Source organism: Pygocentrus nattereri, chromosome 15 (assembly GCF_015220715.1).
Source record: "Pygocentrus nattereri isolate fPygNat1 chromosome 15, fPygNat1.pri, whole genome shotgun sequence".
Taxonomy (NCBI): Eukaryota; Metazoa; Chordata; class Actinopteri; order Characiformes; family Serrasalmidae; genus Pygocentrus; species Pygocentrus nattereri.
In genome coordinates, this window is record NC_051225.1 from 6007488 (window position 1) to 6029255 (window position 21768).

Consider the following 21768-nt stretch of genomic DNA (forward strand, 5'->3'; position numbering starts at 1 on the left):
GGTATGACTGAGAAGGGAAACTGGCAAATTGTGTAGCGCAGTAGATCTCCGCTGCACAACGGTGACTGTCAAACTCGGCATTAGTGTCATGAAGAAGAAACTGGAGCTGTTGGTAGAGGAATTGTAAAGATTTCCTCCTGCCCCATTCTCCGCTCACCCTTCCCCCAGGCAGGCAGACAGCGAGTGGGGGAGGAGGGGGATTAGACAGGCTCCCAAGGGTGGCACTTGGCTAAGGGCTAATCGCTGGTCTCTCTCTGAGCCAGCTCTTTCTGTTACAGCAGGTTCACCAGGCACATAACCTGGATTTCCTCACAGCCCTTATCTGTGTTTCTTTGGGAATGTGATTACTGGTCTGAGTTTTGGCCCTTGCTTAACTGATCACATGATAAATCAGGTTCAGGTGAATATATATAATATCTTATTATCTGATATTTATTCTCTTACAGCAACTAATCTTTAGAAAGGTCCAAGGGGAAAAAATTTGCACGAATTTATGACAAAATGAATTCAGATTAAAATTCATATCTCTCAAAGCTGCACACTGCACGACAGAGACAATTTGTAGCTCATCCGCCGCAGCGCTTGCACCCCTGTAGTGCTTGATGATTGCATATTAATAATCACTGCTGTTTCCAAAATATGACTCTAAAGCGCTTAAGTTGGTAGTAACTGTGTGCTATATATGGCTTTTACTAAAGGGTTCTTTAGTACAGACAGCGGTTCTAACACTCAAACCATTTGCATGCTTAAGGGGTTCTTTGCATTGTGAATTTGTTCTTCAGATTGATGGAGAATGAGTTGTACATGATTCTGTATAGAACCTTTTTGAAAAGGGTTCTGTTTAGCACCAAAAAGTGCTCCTCTGATTTTAAAGGCTTGACATTATAACGATTCCAGAACCCTTTTAGGTACTATATTGAACTGTATGCAACACATTCTCCATCAGTCTGAAGAACCATTTCACAATGCAAAGAACCCCTTAAGCATGCAAAAGGTTCTTTGAGTGGTCATATTTCTATATAAAACCATTGTCTTCAACCAAAACCCTTGAAGAACCATTTTTGTTTAGTGTGTATACAGAACCGTTTTGAAAATAGCTCGATATAGCACCAACAAAGGTTCTACTATTACAGTGTTAGGCTTTTAAGAATAGGAGAACCCTTTTTTGCTGGTTCTCTGTACAACCTTTTCCATCAAGCTAAAGATCATTGTCACTAGGCAAAGAAACTATTGCCTTTACTCAGGAACCCTTGAAGAACCATCTTTTGTAAGCGTGTATATAGAACCTTTTGAAAATAGTTCTGTTTAGCACCAACAAGGGTTCTTCTGCTATTACAATGTCAAGCTTATAGCAACAGAAGAACCCTTTTTGCTGGTTCTCTATAGAACCATTCTCCATTAACCTAAAAAAATGTCACTATGCAGAGAAGCATTTAAGCATGAAATGTTCCTGTATAGAACCCATGATTCTAAGTAGAACCATTGCCTTTAATAACGAACCCTATAAAGTCAGAGAGCAGTACCAGCAGCGTTAGTGAGATTTTAATCTCAGCAGGGGGGATAAAACTGAACCCAGAAGTATTTCTTTTGTATGTGAACATGTTCTCTGTGTGGCGTTCTTTATAACCGTGATTATAAAGGTGGCTGAATTCATTGTAATTCCTCGCAGTCCTGCTGTGGCTTGGCGTAGCTTTGGCATCGCTGGTATGGCGTAAGTGGCGTCGTTTTTCAACACCTGCTGCAGTTGCTGTGACTATGAATGAATGGATGAGATTTTGTCTTGTCTATTTGAATATCAAAGTGTATTATTAACCCATCATGACTACTTACCCATGTGAGGTGGGCGGACGTTGTAACAAAGGCCCTTTGTCTGAGACCACGCACCACCGTTCATCGCTGAGTCTCTTTCCTGGAAAGTGCAAAATGAATTAAAGTCTCTTTCATGCTATTTTATGGTGAACAAGTGAATAGACTTAGATTTACCATGTTTGCTTCATATGCCGGCCTAAATGTCTGGTTGATTCCCCTTAGGGTCTGCATGTGGGCTGGTGACATCTGATCCCTGGACTTGATGCAGTGCTAGACATTGTCCACCTGCCGTATAGTGGACTTACCTGTTACCTCTGATGGGGTTCTAACATTCGTCATTGACTGGGGTGAATTTAACATGAGACGTGATACACTGATTTTTGCTTTTAAAAAATCGAGTAGAATTTATATAAAGCATGAAAAGGTTTCTCTTACTGCATCTTGATAAACTAACCCCGTCATGTGGAGGCTGTTACCCATGTTTATTTACATGCTTCACAACAATCTTATAGAACAAACACCAAGAAGGTGGATGAAATATTGTAGGTATGAATTCTTTGACGTATGCATACCTCAGGAATCAAATAGGATGAAGGAAGAAGTTATTTTAATGGTACACAATCAGTCTTCAGGGGGATTCTTGAGACGTATCTGTCCTGTTGCTGTTAGAAGTTGCAGATGATGTTGCAAGGAGACCACAAGCAAGTTCTGTTTGAACACTACATAAAAATCCATGGTAAATTTTCCCCTGTATTAGTTTGTGCCCCACTCTCCCCTAATCTGAAGCTTGCTAATGAGGCTCCTTCTGTGTATTTATTTACTTTTCTAATTATTCTTATTGCTATTGTAATGTTATTGTTTAGCTATCTGCAGTCGAGTAGAGGAAGATGGATTCCACTTTTGAGTCTTGGTTCCTCTCAAAGTTTCTTCATTTTGCTCTTAGAAAGTTTTTCCTTACCACTGTTGTGCTTGGCTTGCTCACTGGGGCTTCAACATGGATTTTGTCAGAGTGCCAGTTGTATAAAGTAGTATGCAAACACATTTGCATTGAATTTAATTGAATTGCATTATAGACCATCATCATCATCATCATCATCATCTTTAACCGTTTAGTCCAGATAGGGTCACGGAGTTTGGAAGTATGTCTATCTAGTTGTCTGTCCGCCCACCTGCCCGCCTGCCTATCTACCTATCTATCTAATAAATAAATAAGTATATTTTATATAAGTATAAAATAAAAATGTATAAATGCAATATCACATATAACTGATAAACTTATGCTTATGAAACCTATGAAATGTTGATCTTTATTTACAAATATGACCACTTTTATTTGTTTGTTTGTTTCACTTTCTCTCTCTCCCTCTATTTGAACTCAGTTCAGCTGATGTGACAAATCATGGTCGTTTGTATTTCTAAAGCTCTTACATTTTCAATTATGTGAAGATATTAAAGAATAATAAACTAAGCAGTTGGATTCTGCGAACTGTTAAGACAAAGCAATGCAAAATTGCAACAAAAAAAAGAAGAAAATATTTGCTCTGCCTAGTTCACTCCAGCCCAAACGCTTGTCTGAAGGCCTCAGGAAAAGGTGAATTGTTGAAGACTGTCCTGGCCTAAAACAATAGAGTGTAAAAAATACAATTCTAAAGACTAAAGCACAGACACATTAGTCACCCAGTGATGATCAAAACCAAGGCCTTGGTGCACTAAAGTATGGATCTCCAGCATCATACCTGCTGTCTGTCATCTTTTCCCTTCTGAGAATTTGTCATGTGATTAGTGGCTGCTTGTTTTGATGTGGCTCAGAGGCTCTGAGAGAAGGTGAAGAATGATCGCTCCTCTCCATTCATAACTCATCTGTATGGTCAATCCACCCTGACAGTGATCCGTCGGCCTGCGCATTCAGGCGTCATCTAATGGTGGTGATTCAGCTGCATTGATTTTGGAACGTTAGAATCGACTCTAATCGATTGCAGTGAGTCAATAAAGTATAAAGTTTTTAAAACCGGTCCAAACTAATCAAAACAGAATCGAATTGTGCAACGTCAAATACGCCGCTGGTGGTCAGCCATGGATAAATGGCTACACACATGGGTCACTAACAAATATGCAAAGTGCTTCCTATAAATCAACTTCACATTCATAAATATTAGGTTTGTCACTGTTAATTTTATTGGGTTATCATTTGTTGATGGAATAAACTGGACAATAACACAGTTTTACTGTGAATCCTTCAGTAAAGCCTAACTAAATATTGTTGGAGGAGCCTGTTAATCTGATAGCTGTCTGCTGAGTCATTTAGCCTAGATATAGTAATAAGAATCCCATTCTTATTACATGCTAATGCTTATTTAAGCAACAACACGAGGAGTGTGCTATCGTGAAATAACATCACAGCTGTGATTTGGTCGAGTGTTCTATTACTTTTATACAACAGTTAAATAAATAAAGTAAGAAATTAATAAACTGGGCCGTGAATGTGGCATTTAATATGTTTTAATGTTCGCAGTTCCTTAACAAGCAGCTTGTTGCTACGTGAGAGGAACGAGCTCCGTCCACTCGCTGCAGCAGTTTGTTCTCCAGCTCCTCACACTAAATTCCCAAACAGTCATCACCACTGAGCAGCTTTTCAGTCGGCAGAAGAACATCTTAATAACCTGGAATCAGCCAGAAATGAACCCAACACCATTCGCCAAACATGTAGTCTGATCATCAGAGTCTGACCAAATCAGACTGAGCCATAAAACTATATCAAAACTATATCAAGTTTAGCTCAGTGTTTATCAGGTTTTTTTTTCATGTCACACAGAGGCATGGAGTGAATGTAAATTTCAGAGAGCAAGAAATGATTTGGATGTTGCTTAAAATGCCAAACATTAGTTTGATGGTGATAAATCATGTGTGGGTATGTACGTCTGTGTGTTTGGATTGGCAATCCACGGAGTCAACCTGAATATCCGTGAGAATTTCTTTACAACTTAAGCAAATGTTGCGGTTTTGTAGGTGTGATATTATATACCGTATATGATTGTGCTCTTTCAACATAGGCTGGCAGACACACACACAAACACACACATTCGCTCATGATATTATCTCCCTCACACCTATGCTTCCAGTCCCGAGAAGCCCCTAAGGCGTCACACCTCTGCTGTGATATGGATCGGATAAACTTTCTGTTTCCATCAGCGTACACGGCTCCCTGCGCACAGATTGCAGATAAATGACTCCTTTGTGCATTGTGCAGATGGCACAGTGGCCATTGTGCGCACACTGGTGTCGAGTTGCATACTGTAGAGGTGTGTCTGCTGCTGTTTTCTTCTCTTTCCCTCCCTCTTCTCTTTCTTTGTGTCTGAGGCAAGATGAGTCCATCATGAATCTGTGACATGGATGGCTATGAGCACGCGTGGTGGGTGCTGGGGTGTGGAGAATGAGGGTTAGGCACTATAAACATTACCATACCCCACGAGCAGCTTGCTTTACAGCATAAGGTACCGGTGGATGAGCTGAATGCTGTATTTTAATGTTATTCTTGCCATAGCAGAAACCAGATTAATGACAGTACATCTTGTATTGGAGTTGAGGGGAAACCTCGGGGCCTTCTACACTTAAAATAATGCTTATTTTATTTAATCACTGTTAGTAGTCTAGTAATATTTTGATTGTTAACCTTTTTGTTTACAACCAAAAATGAACATTTTGACTGTCAGGATTTTTATTCCTGTGGTATCTACATGGATACAGCTAAGTGAGCTCTGGTATTGGTTAGTCCTTCAGGAGCTGGCCTGAAAGCCTTACCTGTTAAACTACTGGTGTAATTCTGAGTGGCACAATTGTATGAGCGTTGGCCCTGTCATCAGATCACCACTAGTTCGATCCCTGGTGATGCTACGGCCCAAGAGAGCCAAGAGAGAAAGTCCAAGAGAGCACTATTATCCTCGCTCTCTGGGTGGGTAGAAATGACTAATTACATTTTGATTTTCAATTCTTGTAAGGAAAAAATGGTGCTGTAGGTCTTTGTGAAGTTCTAGATACGCTACTGACTGTGAATCTGAGCTGTAGCCTAACCAGGTTTCAGTTAGAAATGAAAAACAGCAGCAGCTTGGTGCTGTTTTTTTGATCACACATACAGTTTTATCAACCACCTGGGATACCACAGCAACTGCCTAACGACAGCCTAGCAACCACTTGGGAGGGCATAGCAACCACCTAGCAACACCTTAGCAACCATTTGAGATACTATAGCAAACATATAGCAACACCCTAGCAACTATCAGCCATGTGGAATACCATAGCAACCACTTGTAGCAGCCTAGCAACCACTTCAGATACCATAGCAAACACCTAGCAACACCCTAGCAACCATTTGGGTTACTATAGCAATCACCTAACAACATCTTAGAAAGCTTAAGCAGTACAGTCACTGCATTTTCTTCAGGAAATGCACTTTTCTAATTGTAATTATGTAATTATTAGGAATGCAACAATGCAACGTATCATATAATTAAAAACAAGCAGGTCAGGTAAATAAAGTACTCAGTTTTATCAACATTAAACAGCCCAAAAGGAGGGCAGACCCTCCCTCCTCTGAACGTATTGCTTCCTCTTTATCTCAAAATCAAGAGCAGGTAAGAATAGCACACTCAGCAGAAGTGTATGTCAGCAAAATATAAGCCCTCTATTTTTTCTGTATCAAAAAATGTATAGAATCCAGACACCGCAGTATCATATCAAACCAAACTGTGATTTTTTGTGAAGCATTAAACATTTAGCAATGTAATGTAATTGCATATTGTTATTTTTTAGCGAAGGTCAAAAGTGTAAAAAAATGATACAACAATTAAACACCTTTATTTAAAACAAAAAAACATTTATATGAAATGTGCACAAGGATGTGCACACAAATACACACATGAACTCCGTGGCATAGCACATATTCATACGCATGTCATCTATTATCACACAGTGACAAATATGATACCACACTCTGATATATGCGTTTGTGTGTGTGTGTATGCAGCAGTCACCCCATGGTGATGTATGACTCTTATCATCTGTTGTACATATGTTTCTGCTCGCACACCAGTCCCTGTCACAAAGCCATAAAACAACACAGGTGTGTGTGTGTGTGTGTGTCTGTGTCTGTGAGAGATATACATTTATCATTGTAATTAACTCAGAATGGCTCTGATGTATTTGCTCACATCTCCTTCAGTAGTAGGAACAGTAGTAGCTTGTTGGTATTATAAATAATAATAAATAAATAAATAACATTATTTAATGGCCAGTTTCTTGGAAAAACAAAATTTCCTCACTTTTTTTAATAGTTTGAGGTAGTATATAAATGCTCCCTAATCCATACAGTCCATATAAGAAAAATAACCTACAAAAACACATCATTTTTGCTTTGATTACAAATGAATACCAAAAGGACAGGTTTGGAAATGGCACTCATGAAATGACTATTTATTGTATTAATGCCAACTTAAAGCCAATTTCTGCTCTTTGTTTTCTTCTTATTGTTATTATTCTATGGTCAAACATTTACAATCCTATTGTCTACAGCCTTCAAGCTAGAACCACAACATTTGGCAGGTTTGTAGAGCCTATACCCAAAATGTTTTTTTCCCATCATCCTCAACATTCAGAACCTGTCACCTTAGCAACCACCTGGGACACAATAGCAACTCCCTAGCAACACCTTAGCAACGACCTGGGATACAATAGCAACGTCCTAGCAACACCTTAGCTAACACCTGGGACACAATAGCAATTCCCGTGGCATCACCTTAGCAACCATCTGGGATACAATTGCAATGCTCTAGCAACAACTTAGGAGCCTCCTGGGATACAATAGCAATACCCTAACAATGCCTTAACAAACACCTGGGATACAATAGCAATGCCCTGGCATCACCTTAGCAACCACCTGGGATGCAGTAGCAACACCCTAGCAGCACTTTAGCAGCCTCCTGGGATACAATAGCAACACCCTAGCAACACCTTAGCACCCTCCTGGGATACAATAGGAATGCCCTAGCAACACCTTAGCAACCACTTGGGCAATGTACATCTTATACTTAATAGTGAATACAGAATAAATGTCCTTCTGTCTTTGTCACTGACTGACTCTGTTTCTGTCTTTATCCTCTCACAGACCGACCTGAACTGTTCTTCCAGCCCCCGACTGCAAGAGCCCATCCAGGGACGTCCGTTAAAGCGGCAGCCTGTACTCTGGACTCCTCCCCTATCCTCCACTCCCTCCTTCTCCTCCTCCCTCTGCTGCTGTCCCGCCTGGGCCTGGACTCCGCCTGACCGCTCCGCTGCATGGAGGAGTGCAGTAGGATGCGGTGGAGGACTGAAGTATGCACTTGCACTGGACACTTAGACGAACGTCTACACATTCACGGATGACCCCGCCATGCTGCATCTCTGCAGGCTGCTCTCTGCTGGCTGACCGGAGTCAGACCCCTCGGCCTTGGCTTTGGAGAAAGTGCCTCTATTTTTCATTGTCAGTGATTCGACTGTTTTAGGTTGTGTTACGAATCACAGTTTTGCACACTTGCTCTTTAGCGGTTTCCTGCTTTGTAGGGTTTTTTCCTGTCTGTGTGCCATTTTATGTAGTGCACTAGCCAATGAAGTATTAAAATGGTAGTTGAGGAATTCCTCTGTGCTCACAAGGACATTTTGGTATCCTTCAAAAAACCGTGCTGGTTTGCTGTCCTGCAGGGTTATCTTGGCTAAGATTCAGCTAAGATTCAAGCAAGAGAATACAACCTATTTACCATTTGATTGCTGTAAGCTTGCATTATAGATGTTTAAAGCTGGATTGTACTGCTCTGGATGTGAGCTGGCAGCAATGATTAGTCTCTCTTCAGTCTTGACTGACTAAAGCCGTAACTGACTAAAGCTTCACCCAAGATTGACTGATGCATGATAACATCAGTGCACAGTGTTGTGAAAAGTCCGCTCATTTATTTAATTTCCAGTCAAAAAAGGTCATTAGGTAAGTCATTTGTCTTTCAATGTAAGGAGAAAAAGTAGAAAAAATATATTTGACACAAATTTAAACAGCTTCCATTCATTTCAGGAGACTCCCTTTCAGTATTTCAAAGAAATCTCCCAGGATGTTTTTCCACACCTCCAAAGTTCAGTCTTAGAAGTTGGTTGCATCTCCTACTTCTCACCAACCAGTAATTGCAAGCACATTAAGTGATGCTGAGGTCTGGACTCTGGGGTGGTCAGCGCGTTGTTTTGAGAACACCAGCATGTTTCCTTTTCTCAGTAAGGGCTTCTGGACAGCTGGACGAGTGCAAGCACCTCGTATCTCCAGAGCGGTGACTTTACAGGAGAAGGAAAAACTTTACTTTTAATGCAAGTCAGTGGAACCAGACAATTTTCAAAGTCATTTTAAGGCGTTTTGTTTATTCCATTCATCATGAAATTTACACACAATGTAAAGAGAAACACACACACACACACACACACACACACACACACACACACACACACACCTACCTTCTAAGCCGCTTCTCCTTCTGGGTAGCAGGGGAGTGCTGGAGCCTATCCCAGCTGTCATCAGGTGGAAGGCAGGGTACAACCTGGACAGACCGCCAGTCCATCTAAAGGCATAAAGAGGAACATGTATTTTCAAATTAGCAGAAAACTGAAAAACATAAAAAAATGGAGAAACAAGGTTTTCTTCTGACTAATATATATATATACACACACACTGCTGCTGTTGTCGGAAGAAAACCTTCTAGAAGGAAAAAAACTACTTTACTTTTAATGGAAGTCAGAGCCAGACTTTTTTCCAAGTAATTTTGGGCCATTTCTTTGGGCCAATCATCATGAAAATTATGTCAAAAGTGAAATATGTAAAATGGAGATATAAGGTTTTGGTCCAACAGCAGTGATATACAGTATATCTGATATATCTAATCTCCTCTATCTTGTACATGGTAGCTGTTTTGATTGGACATTTATTAAATGAAAGGAGGTCAAAAGCTGTGAAAAGCTTGATTTTCTTGTATTGCCATGCACAGTGTCTGTTTTCCATCAAAGCATTGTTATTGAAATCAAGACGCAGGAGGTGCATTTTTGATAGATGCCGATATGTCCTTGTGAATGCAGCCTAATTACGTTGCAACATACTAAAAACACGTTGGTGAACTCATGTGTGGCATGGTTACAAAACGGACCTGCATTATTAAGATTTGTTGGATCACATAAATGCCTTGATTCATTCACAACACCCACAAAAGAACTTCTGGGACTGGTCAGAATCAAATTAAATACGTTTAGGGCATCATATATGGTGATAGGAAGCTGAACTTAGCTTTCTAATTGTCAGCTTCATGATTGATTTCCCGTTCCACCTAAAATGGTGCAGCAACCTCGGGTACCAGAACGTAACTGCTGCACCGTTTAAGGTGGAACGGGAAATTTCGCCTGGGAGCGACTGAGACATCAGTGGATTACTGGCGATTTTTATGCGTGTTATGAAGGAAATGACCATAAAACACTATTACAATGGTTCTTACAACACATCAGCTTTTTAACAGGGAAATACTACATTTATGTGTCTCTTTGGCCGCTTGTTCAGCCATCATGCCGATGATTTGCATAGCATTCTGGGAATTTTCTCATAACACTTTTGTAGTGCGCCTCTGAAAATTGGGACAACCCTACCCCTAGATGTGAACGTGCAAAACGGAGGGGTTAGGGGCAAGGGGTGAAATGGGATTGGGCCAAATTCTGCAAATTCTGTCTGAAATGATCTTTAACATATAAACAAAAATCAAATAAAATTTAAACATTGTTGCACAGCCACATTATTTTCCCCCAATATGTTAAATTCAAATCAACATGTGAAATAAATCAACAAATTAACAACTTTTTTAATGGCTATAAATGAATGGGTGCCATCACTGGCGGGCTGTTACTATGGTAACTGGGTTAACCGTACCCTTGGCACAGGCCTAATCTCAACACTGGTGTCAGGGGTGTAAGGTTAGTGTGGGTGCAAAACTCTGGAGAATGATGGATCTTGAGGAAAGTAGTGTTCAGGGCACCTTGACATGCTCAAAGTTGGATCCAGAGTATAGTAAAGAAAGAACTGTCTCAATTACCATTAAACTACAACCTCACCTTGCTGTATTCTGGCTGTGTGGAACGTGAACTTGTTTGCTTGTGTATGACTGTATGTGTGTACAAGAAAGTACTGCAATAGCACTGTTCTACTCCCATTTTAGTACATTTCTAGGACTTGTGCTTGTAAAAAAATAAAATGTGAATTAACATATTTATGTGGTAACCTGTGTGTGCAGAGTAAGTAGTGCGCTGGGTTGACTGTGGAGAGCATAACCAACATAAAATGAATGAGAGTAGTCTTTGATTACTTAATTGAACTTGTAATTAGGTTATTGGAGCAGAAGATAATGTACATAGACAAAACCTCTAATACAGCCATTGTCTACATTGTATTATTGTCAATCCGTCCTTCTGACACAACTTCTCAGCATTATGAAAATGACCCTTAGAGGAGCTATCCTGTGTGTACCTGGCACATGTGTTGACAATAAGGTGTTATGAGGTGCTCACGCATAAATCAGTGAATAAACAATGTTATACAGTTTGTCTCCTTTTATATGTATGTATATATAATATGCATACACACACACACACACACACACACACACACCGATCAGGCATAGCATAATGACCTTGTTTCTATGCTCATTGTCCATTTTACCAGCTTCACTTACTGTATAGCTGCACTTTGTAGTTCTACAGTTACAGACTGTAGTCCATCTGTTTCTCTGATACTTTGTTAGCCCCCTTTTACCCTGTTCTTCAGTGGTCAGGACCCCCATGGACCCTCACAGAGCAGGTGCTATTTGGGTGGTGGGTCATTCTCAGCACTGCAGTAGCACTGATGTGGTGGTGGTGTGTTAGTGTGTGTTGTGCTGGTCTGAGTGGATCAGACACAGCAGTGCTGTTGGAGTTTTAAACACTGTGTCCACTCACCGTCCACTCTATTAGACACTCCTACCTTGTCGGTCCACCTTGTAGATGTAAAGTCTGAGACAACAGCTCATCTGCTGCTGCAGTTTGTATTGGTCGTCCTCTAGTCCTTCATCAGTGGTCACAGGTCGCTGCCCACAGGACGCTGTTGGCTGGATGTTTTTGGTTGGTGGACTATCCTCAGTCCAGCAGCAACACTGCTGTGTCTGATCCACTCAGACGAGCGCAACACACACTAACACACCACCATGTCAGTGTTACTGCAGCGCTGAGAATGACCCACCACCCATATATTACCTGCTCTGTGAGGGTCCATGAGGGTCCCTGACCACTGAAGGACAGGGTAAAATGTGGCTAACAAATGAGTCTTAAGGCTAATAAGTGAAAAATAGGCCTACAAGTAAAAAGGTGAATACGCAAACATTAAAAACAAACATTCAGTGTGTCATTGAATGCAAATGCTAACTGTTGATCACTGTGCTTAAAAACGAATTGCAGACTAGTGTTCCCATTATCTGAAGAGATAACTAGAGTGGAAAGAGCAGATAGTTTGTTTTTAATTCATGACATATACACAAAAAATGCTTTCTCTTTACATAATTTAAAGGTGACATGAATAAAATGTTACATCATCACAATTCTTGCCAAAAGAAGCCCACACAATAATATTGATGCAACATATTACACTCAGCTGCCACTTTATTAGGTACAATAAAGTGGCCAGTGAGTGCTGCTTGTAAAAGTTTGGACCCCCTTTTGCCTTCAGAACTGCCTTAATTCTTCGTGTCAGACTTTCAACAAGGTGTTGGAAACGTTCCTCAGAGATGTTGGTTGGTTATTTGAGTTCCTGTTGCCTTTCTATCATCTGGAACCAGTCTGCCCGTTCTCCTCTGACCTCTCACATCAACAAGGCATTTTCGTCCACACAACTGACCGCTCACTGGATATGTCCTCTTTTTCGGACCGTTTTCTGTAAACCCTAGAGATGGTTGTGTGTGAAAATCCTAGTAGATCAGCAGTTTCTGAAATACTCAGACCAGCCCGTCTGGCACCAACAACCACGCCACGTTCAAAGTCCCTTAAATCCCCTTTCTTCCCCGTTCTGATGCTCGGTCTGCACTTCAGCAAGTTGTCTTGACCACCTCTACATGTCTAAATGCATTGAGTTGCGGCCGTGTGATTGGCTGATTAGCTATTTGTGTTAACCAGCAACTGTACCTAATAAAGTGGCCGGTGAGCATATATTCATGTGCAACCTTTTGCCACGTTAGGACTATAAACCATTTTTCTGTCTATGAACTGGTTTATGACACCCAGTTAACATCACATACCTCTCACATTCAAGACCCTGGTGATGGGATGTCCTGTGAGGCATTAGACGCTCCATGATTTAGGTCGATTGTTTAATTAAGTGTGTAATTTTAGAGGGATAGATGCCCATTAAATGCCTGCGCAGGCCTCTATAGGCCACATCTGTTCAACTGCTGTGAGCTGCAAAATTATTGGTAAAACAACGTCCATGTCAGCTGGGGGGTCACTTACAATAGGCATGTACGGCCCACCAGTTTAACTCTGCAAGTCAGATAATTGCAGCAACATAAGCCGTGTGTTATGACTGTAACTATTAATGCTTTTTAATTTGCACAGTTGTCACTATTATTAATGAATATTATCAGTTAATTTGGAGAAATTTTTCTATACTGCATAACTGCGCCTAGTGGGACTTAACATAAGCCTTATATACAGTGGATTTTCCAGCTAATGGGCTTAAGGCAATTCTAAAACGCTTAAAGAAGCAGTTCAGCCAAACATGTTAATGTTGCTAACAATAAAGATAAACTAGCTATCATGACGCAAATTGGGGGCCATTTGCTTCCATTCAATGTCAGCAACATTAGCATTATTGACTGAAATTCCTTTAAACATTGCATTCCTTTCTGCTGTGTAATGAACGTTCATCTTAAAAAAAACCAAGCCAAAAATGGAGAGAAGAACAGCTTGAAGTATAAATGTTTACTGACTTTGCTCCTACACAGGAACCCAAGAAAGTCTGTCTGCAAAGCTGTCTGAGGAAGACACAATAGGCCTTCATTCATATTTGCTGCTGATCGGTTCTGGTTTGGCTCCTGTCCTCACATAATCCAGCTGACCAGTGTTTTCTTAGGAGACTGAGAAGTGCTCAGGGTTCAAACAGGGGAGCCAGCACTCAAAGGCTGTCTTTGAGACATAATGAATTGAGGCCTCTTAGAATTATAAAAGCAAAAAAGTCGATATTTTGATTCTGTCCGAGTACTTTGCACAGCATTACACGCTTAGTGCTTTATTTTTAATAAAGTGTTAAAGGGCTCGTATCATTTTCCTTGCTTTTTTGTAGTAAAAGAGTTTGATGTAGTTTGTACAGTACAGTACGGTACAGTAAAGGTACAGTAAATGTTTCAAAGCGTTCACTCCCCAGTCCATACAGCCCGTTTAATGCAAACTCAGCTGTCTGTTTTGAATTCATTGTGAATTCAGTGTCTGTGATGTCATGAAACAACAAATCATTTATGTATATTCACCTTTATTTAGCCTAGAGATGTTAAGCCCCGCCCATTCACACTGAAGTTATAGGCAGTGTTTCAACTTGGACTGCAGGCAGCCAATCAAAACACATCCAAAAAAAAAACAAGTATCTCCAAAATAGCAACTTTACAGGAGAGACCTAAAACACGTTTCCCGTTTAATGTAAGTTAATGTAAAGGGATTTTATTACCAGTGATTTTGGATATTTACACTTTGTCCTTTCATCATGAAATGTTCCCGCAATGTTAAGGACAGCCGTCGTGTTGAAGTGACGTAGAAAAATCTAATTCAAGAAAATTGGAGATACATGGTTTTCTTTGGACAGTGGCGACAGAGTTATGAAGGCACGGCAACAGTAACTAACTCATCTGAACATGAATTATGACTGGTTCATAAACCCTCACAAACATCATAAGTGGACCTCTAAGTGGAACAATAAAAATGAAATGCATGCAGAATGTGTATGGACACCTTTATATTCAGCAAATAAACAGTAATTGTGCATTAAAATGTTAAGTGTTCACTTATTTTCACTTAGAGAATCAACAAAACAAGTCTTTTGACCAGAGGCGCCCAAATGTTTGCATTCCCAGCTTTCAAACACAAACATTTTAAGAATGACTTCGTAACGTAGGGTGAATTTTTAAAACTCGCATCAGTGCTTGTTAAGTGTCAGCTTAACAAAATGATCTCAAAACACCAGCAGCAGAGAGAGAGAATGAGGGAGAGAGAGAGAGAGACAGAGAGAATGAGAGAGAGAGAGAGAGAGAGAGAGAGAGTGAGAGAGTGAGAGAGAGAGAGAGAGAATGAGAGAGACAGAGAAAGAGAGAGAGAGAATGAGAGAGAGAGAAAGACAGAGAGAGACAGAGAGAATGAGAGAGAGAGAGACAGAGAAAGACAGAGAGAGACAGAGAGAATGAGAGAGAGAGACAGAGAAAGACAGAGAGAGACAGAGAGAATGAGAGAGAGAGAGACAGAGAAAGAAAGAGAGAATGGGACAGAGAAAGAAAGAGAATGAGAGAGACAGAGAGAGAGTGAGTGAGAGTGAGAGAGAGTGAGTGAGAGAGTGTGAGAGAGTGAGAGAGAATGAGAGAAAGAGAGAGAAAGAGAAAGTGAGTGAGAGAGAGAGAGAGAGAATGAGAGAGAGACAGAGAAAGAGAGAAAGAGAAAGAGAGAGAATGAGAGAGAGAGACAGAGAACGAGAAAGAGAGAGAGAGTGAGAGACAGAGAGAGAAAAAGAGAGAGAGAGAAAGAGAGAGAGAGACAGAGAGAGTGAGAGAGAATGAGTGAGAGAGAGTGAGTGAGAGTGTGAGAGAGTGAGTGAGAGAGTGTGAGAGAAAGAAAGAGAAAGAGACAGTGAGTGAGAGAGAGAGAATGAGAGAGACAGAAAGAGAGAGAGAGAAAGTGAAAGATAGAGAGAGAATGAGAGAGAGAGACAGAGAGAGAGAGTGAGAGAGAGTGAGTGAGAGAGTGTGAGAGAGTGAGTGAGAGAGTGTGAGAGAAAGAAAGAGAAAGAGACAGTGAGTGAGAGAGAGAGAGAGAGAGAGAGAGAGACAGAAAGAGAGAGATAAAGAGAAAGAAAGAGAGAGAGAGAATGAGAGAGAGAGAGACAGAGAGAGAGAGTGAGAGTGAGTGAGAGAGAGAGAGAGAGAGAGAGAGAGAGAGAGAGAGAGAGAGAGAGAGAGAGAGAGAGAGAGAGAAAGAGAGAGAGATAAATGAGGTGGATGGTTCTTAGAGGCTCCTTCCAAGGAATGGTTCTATTCAGATCCATGAGCTTTATCTAGAACCATTTCCTGCAACAATTCTTTGCATAGTGAAATGGTTCTTCAGATTGATGAAGACTGTCATGTATGTAGAACATTTTTAAAATTGTTTGTTCTATATAGCACCATAAATCTTACATAGAACCATTTTCAAAAATACACAACACATTCTCCATCAATCCGACCCATTTCACTATGCAGAGAACCATTTAAGCATGAAATGATTCTATATAGAGCCCATGGTTCCAAATAGAGCCATTCCCTTTACTAAAGAACCCTTGAAGAACCATCTTTTTAAGTGTGGTTAGTATTTTCTTTAAGCATTGTTAAAATGTGTCATACAACGTGTCCAAAAGTTTGGAGACATCCGAAATGAGTGGTATTAATAGGACGTTTGTGCCCATTTACTGCAGTAACAGCCTCTACTTTTCTGGGAAGGCTTTACACTAGATTGCACATTGCAGTGAGGAAATGATTGCATTCAAAGGCCAGGTAGTAATGATGGGTAATCAGATAACTTATCCCAAAGGTATTGGATGTAGCTCCACTGCTCCACAACCCGGCGCTGGGGGGCTTTATACCCCTTCCCACACTGGGCTTAGAGGCCTTAGGCTCATGTACGGCTGCTCCAGAGCTTCTATTCTACTATTGGCACTGCTTTCCTATGGAGATCATAAACTGCCTGAGCGTGCTTGTGTCACCAACGGGTGCACTGAATTCACTCATTTGAAGGAGTGTCTAGAAACTTAGGGTCCAGCTGTGTATTAGCTATAAGGGAAAAAGATAGTGGGCGGTAGGTGGCGCCACTCCGCCCTGCAGGTGCCTCTCCTCCTCTTCCCCGCAGGGCTGGAGGCTGGAGCTTCAGCAGCAGCAGCCGGAGAGGGAGACGGACAGGCGGCTGAAAGCAGCACCACACTGCGGGGGAGGGAGTGCTGAGCTCCTGCTGCACGTTCACTCTCCTGCTTCTCCTCCAGCGCGTTACATCCGATGTTTCATCCCTGCCATTGACAAGACATGAGCAGCAGACACGGAAACCCTCCGGACTGAGACACTGACCGTGAGGCTGAGTTGAACCCCCCCTCCCCACCATCCCTTCCGGACTGCCTGGCTGATACACGCCGTGAGACGCGCTACCTGTCCGGGCGTGAGGAGGCGAGACGCGCCGGTCTACCTCCTTCCAGCTGGACCTCCAAGAAAGGTGGATTTAGAGACACTGGGTGCCTTACTTTGTTTCGCAGGACTTCTTCAAATCGCCCATTCACATCTTTGAGGATGGATCTCGCCCCAGTCTCCATCGTCTTGTGCCTGCTGGCTGTATGCGTGTGCGCGGATAAAGCTAAGACCTGCGCCGAGGTTCGCCAGTTCTACAGCGGCAAAGGCTTCACGCTCAACGGGGTGCCCCACTCGGAAATATCCGGTAAGGATGTCTGAGCGTGGAGGGATTTTTGTCCCATTTTTTCCTTCAGGCTGTTTCTCTATGAGCACTGTTGGTGCTGCTTTTGCCCCTTTGGCACAATAGCCTGTATTATAAATCCCTATTCTAAACACATTCCTTCTTATATGGATGTTTCCTAACAGCTATATAGAGTAAATAAGATCTCACATTGTTTGCTGGTGCTGCGGCTGGACTTGAAGGTGTATAATGTGTAGCCCAGTGCAGGAGAGGGGGGGGTGTCCCAGACAAAAGGCTCCCAGAGCACAATGAGCAAGTGTGGATGGGGATGACCTTTATGATGTGCTTCATGAATGATTTTGGCATGGCAAATGTCATAGGCCTGCTTTTTTCTTTGCGATCAGATAATGACCCAAAAAGGTGCCTGGACGTTATCAGCGGTCTTCTGTTAGGAGTCTTTGTTGATGAGGAGTTGTTGTAGCCCTGTATTCACACCCCGTGAAGACAGAACCTGGCTGGATCAATGCTTTCCATTCTTTTGTTGTTATTCTGTGCCCCTCACGCCAGCATGGGTCAGGAATCCCCTACTGCTTCTGTCAGTATCCGATAAGTGGTGCCTGTCTAATGACTGCCTAATCACACACGTTATGATGAGGCAGGTGAGACAGATGAAGCCGCAGTATTGGCAAGCCCACTTGTTATGACAGCAGCAGCCGCTCTCCTCAGGTTTTCCTTGGAAAAGTGTCCAAAAGAAGTTTTGGCAGGTGCAGTAGCGGCCTGCCTGCATGCTCTTGCTTGAGCAGTCTGTGAACCAGACAAGATCAAGTAATTTTAAGATCACTGCCAATCATGACGGCCATGCTGAACCCTGTGATAGTATTGATGGCAGGTGATAAACTGGTAATAGCTCATAAATTGCTCACTGTAAACATGATAAAGCCTTACAAACCGGCTGTTGCCACTAGCTGTGTTGTGCAGGCAGCGAGGCTGATAAGCAGAGTGTGTGTCTGATAAACAGAGATAAATGGTCACAGATGTGCATGCCTATACACACACACACACACACACACACACACACACTCATGCTTGAATACAATGCAATTCAGACACGTATCTGCACATGATGTATTTGAATTAAATTGCGCTCAGTCCAAGTCTTACTTGAACATGAAAGCAAATCTGACTGATAGATAAAGCCACTGAACACATAATATGTTGCCCTTACAATTCAACCTTAGCAGCATTGAAAAGGGATGCACCGATATGGGAATCGTGGGCTGATATCCAACACTTTTCATGCACATATCTGCCGATGCCTATACATAAACATTTATAAGATGGAATTATTAGGACAAAATCCCCTTGGAGAAATATGGAGAGTTACAAATACCATAAAATGAATAAAATGCAGACGTTTTTGGGCAGTAGACCAGTGTCACCTATATGTGCTGTTCTGGAGGTATCAGTCAAATCTAAACATCTGTCCAATGCTGGTCACTTTTTCATTTTTCAGCAAACACAGATTCCATTTACCCCAGATGTAGTCAATAAGCAAAGATATGTATGTGCTTCTTTAGTTAAGCGCTACAAGGCTAATGTGGCCAACACCAGAAGTCAATAGTCACCCAAATCTTTTCTGTTAAAACATTTCAAAAACGTCTCTCAACCGGCTCAGACTGGATTCAGATCTTCACTAAGGTAGCTCAGACTGGTCAATGTAAATGATAAAAGGGGCTTGACGATACAAATGAACAAAACTTTACCCTATCGCTGAATGTTGTGGGCAGCAGGTTTTTTCTCATTTTTATGCTTTGCTGTAAGTTATACTGAGCACTTAACCACATCAGCAAGTCTGTGTGACTTTAGTGAAGAGCTGGATGTGGTTTGAGCAGAGGTTTTGGGGATAAAGATTTGGGTGACTATTGACTTCTAGTGTTTGTTAGCAACAATAACCCAGTAGCTACAGTTTGCAGCTAAAGAAGAAAAGTTTGAACAACTGATCTAGAGAAAGTGGAAACTTGGAAAAAATTGGGTTTTTCACTGTACTGTTTCTTAAAAGTTCCCAAATTATTGAAAACCAAATTTTGGTTTCAGTTCATCCCTCAGCCCATATGGAAACTAAGCAGCAAAAGTAGCCTGATTTTGAAGAGTTGTTTTGGTGAAGTCATGAAAACCAATGCATCCACATATATCCATCTTGGTCTACGGTAGTTTAGCAGCGTCCACTCAAAATGAAGTTATAAAGAGTGTTTCAGCTGGGACTGCTCTTTGAATGAAGCATAATACAGGGCGACCAATCAGAACAGAGATCGTGTACATATATGCCAGTTTTAAAGACACAGTAACAAGTTCATAAACCAGCACAATTGGTGTAAGTTGACCACAAGATACAAGTTCAAGGAAAAAGTGACCTATGGGCCCATTAAGCAATTTTCTGTTGATGCCAATACCAGTGACTCCCATGTGATTGTGCATACCTAGTATTTAAACTGTATACTACAAATAGAATAGACACCCTCATAATTTAGGCTGTATACTTATATGATCACACCCTCTTGTACCTTCACCTTCAGTCTTGATCACTGCACTCAGTATTTGTATTTGAATGTTATAGTAGCCTACACTGCATATTTCTACCACCTGTGTAACGCCCACACGCGCATCTCCACATACACAGCCTTGATTACTGATCCTACCAGCTTGCCTCTCCAGTCCTAATGGTTTTATATTGGCATCCTGCGCTGGCTCCCTCAGCAGTGCGGGGGTTATGAGTTGATGGCATAGAGCCTATTTTCAAGGTCACCGCATGCCGTTTCAATGACATACACATACACACAAAGAGAGGGGAAGCCAAGGCAGGGCTCCACGCACCACCCACCCGTGCCTAAATCATTCAAGGCCACCGTCATGTTTTATTCATTCACTAAACAAGGCGCAAGCGTCTGCGGGGAAAACACAGAAGTGTGTTGCTTTTAAAAAGACATTTTATGGGCATAGAGCTCCTTTTTCTTTGCTTTACGCCTGCTGTGTTTATGCAAATTACAGTTTCCAAGCGCGTATGGGCAGCACCCCCATATTTAGAAGAATGCATCGCATATCAAAGAACAAGACAAGAAACATGAATGATTTATGTATTTTGCAGTAAGAAAACAGTACATAGAGCTTTTACAGTGGTTGAGGTGTACAGGCTGACGTCCAGAACAGTGCTTCCCATTTTTGGTCCTGCACTGCACTGCATATATCCCTTATAGGGGAACCCACCAATTGTTCAAATTTCCTGCTTAATTCAGCTGTTGAGATGAAAAGAAGCTCATTCAGACTTTAACTTGCACATTCAGAGTGGTTTCGTGTGAAATGGTTCATTGTAGAGAAACTTACTGATTCAGAATTTTTCACAGTGGTGGTGATGGGAACCAGGGGTCGCAATGTCTACAATAAAATACGGCTATTTAATCTACTACAAAAAAACGGTGAATGTACATGTTTATATGTTTTTGGGAGTTTTCAATGTGCAATGTTGTTAATAGTAAAACAGTAAATCTGAAAAAAGTACATATTCTTTGCAAACACAACACGCCGCATGTACCGCTCCACCATAAAAAAATGCATTTCTTTATACTATCGTTAAACATAGTTTCAGTCGTCATCCAGCCATCGTGTAACCATACTTTTAGAGGCATTAAACTTTTCAGACGACTGGTTCCTGTCACCACTGTGAACAGTTCTGACTCGGTAAGTTTCTCTAGAACAGGGCACGTCACACCAAAGCACTCTGAATGGCTTTGTTTACATCTTAATGATTGAATTATGCAGAAATTTTGAAAAGGTGGTGGAATTCCCCTTTAAAGGCTTTAATAAAGGGCATCCATCCATCCATCCATCCATCCATCCATACATCCATCCAAAAACGGGCAGTACTGGAAGGATTTAAGGATCTGTTCCAGAACTACGCAGAGAGTCTATGAAGTTGGTCTGACTGGTCAGTAAAGTGATGGCAAAGTTTTTGCCAGAAATCAGATTCTCTTCTCATTCCAAAGGTGGTCGATCAAGCAAGACACATTTGGTGTTTGTTCCTTTCAAGTTTGCTTCTTTTCAAGTTTTCTGACTTTAGTTTTAATGTGCGTGGGATTGTATATGTCTGCATGTCTGCCCTGCGGTGGACTGGCGAACTGTGTAGGGGGTTTATGCCCAATGACTGCTGGCTTAGGCTCCAGC

General features: G+C 41.5%; 2 protein-coding genes across 2 annotated transcripts in view; both read left to right on the top strand.

Annotated features, from left to right (window-relative positions):
- gpc5b (glypican 5b) overlaps positions 1-9248 on the top strand; it is a 79344-nt gene extending 70096 nt beyond the window's left edge. Inside the window, exon 9 of the mRNA XM_017693277.2 lies at positions 7967-9248. Coding sequence (XP_017548766.1) covers positions 7967-8124 — 158 coding nt within the window. The 3' untranslated portion in view covers positions 8125-9248. The remainder of the gene's footprint in view (positions 1-7966) is intronic.
- Positions 9249-17015: 7767 nt separating this feature from the next.
- The window catches only part of gpc1a (glypican 1a), a 58134-nt gene continuing 53381 nt past the window's right edge, over positions 17016-21768 (top strand). Inside the window, exon 1 of the mRNA XM_017693330.2 lies at positions 17016-17577. Within this exon, the coding sequence (XP_017548819.1) occupies positions 17433-17577 (145 nt within the window). The 5' untranslated portion in view covers positions 17016-17432. The remainder of the gene's footprint in view (positions 17578-21768) is intronic.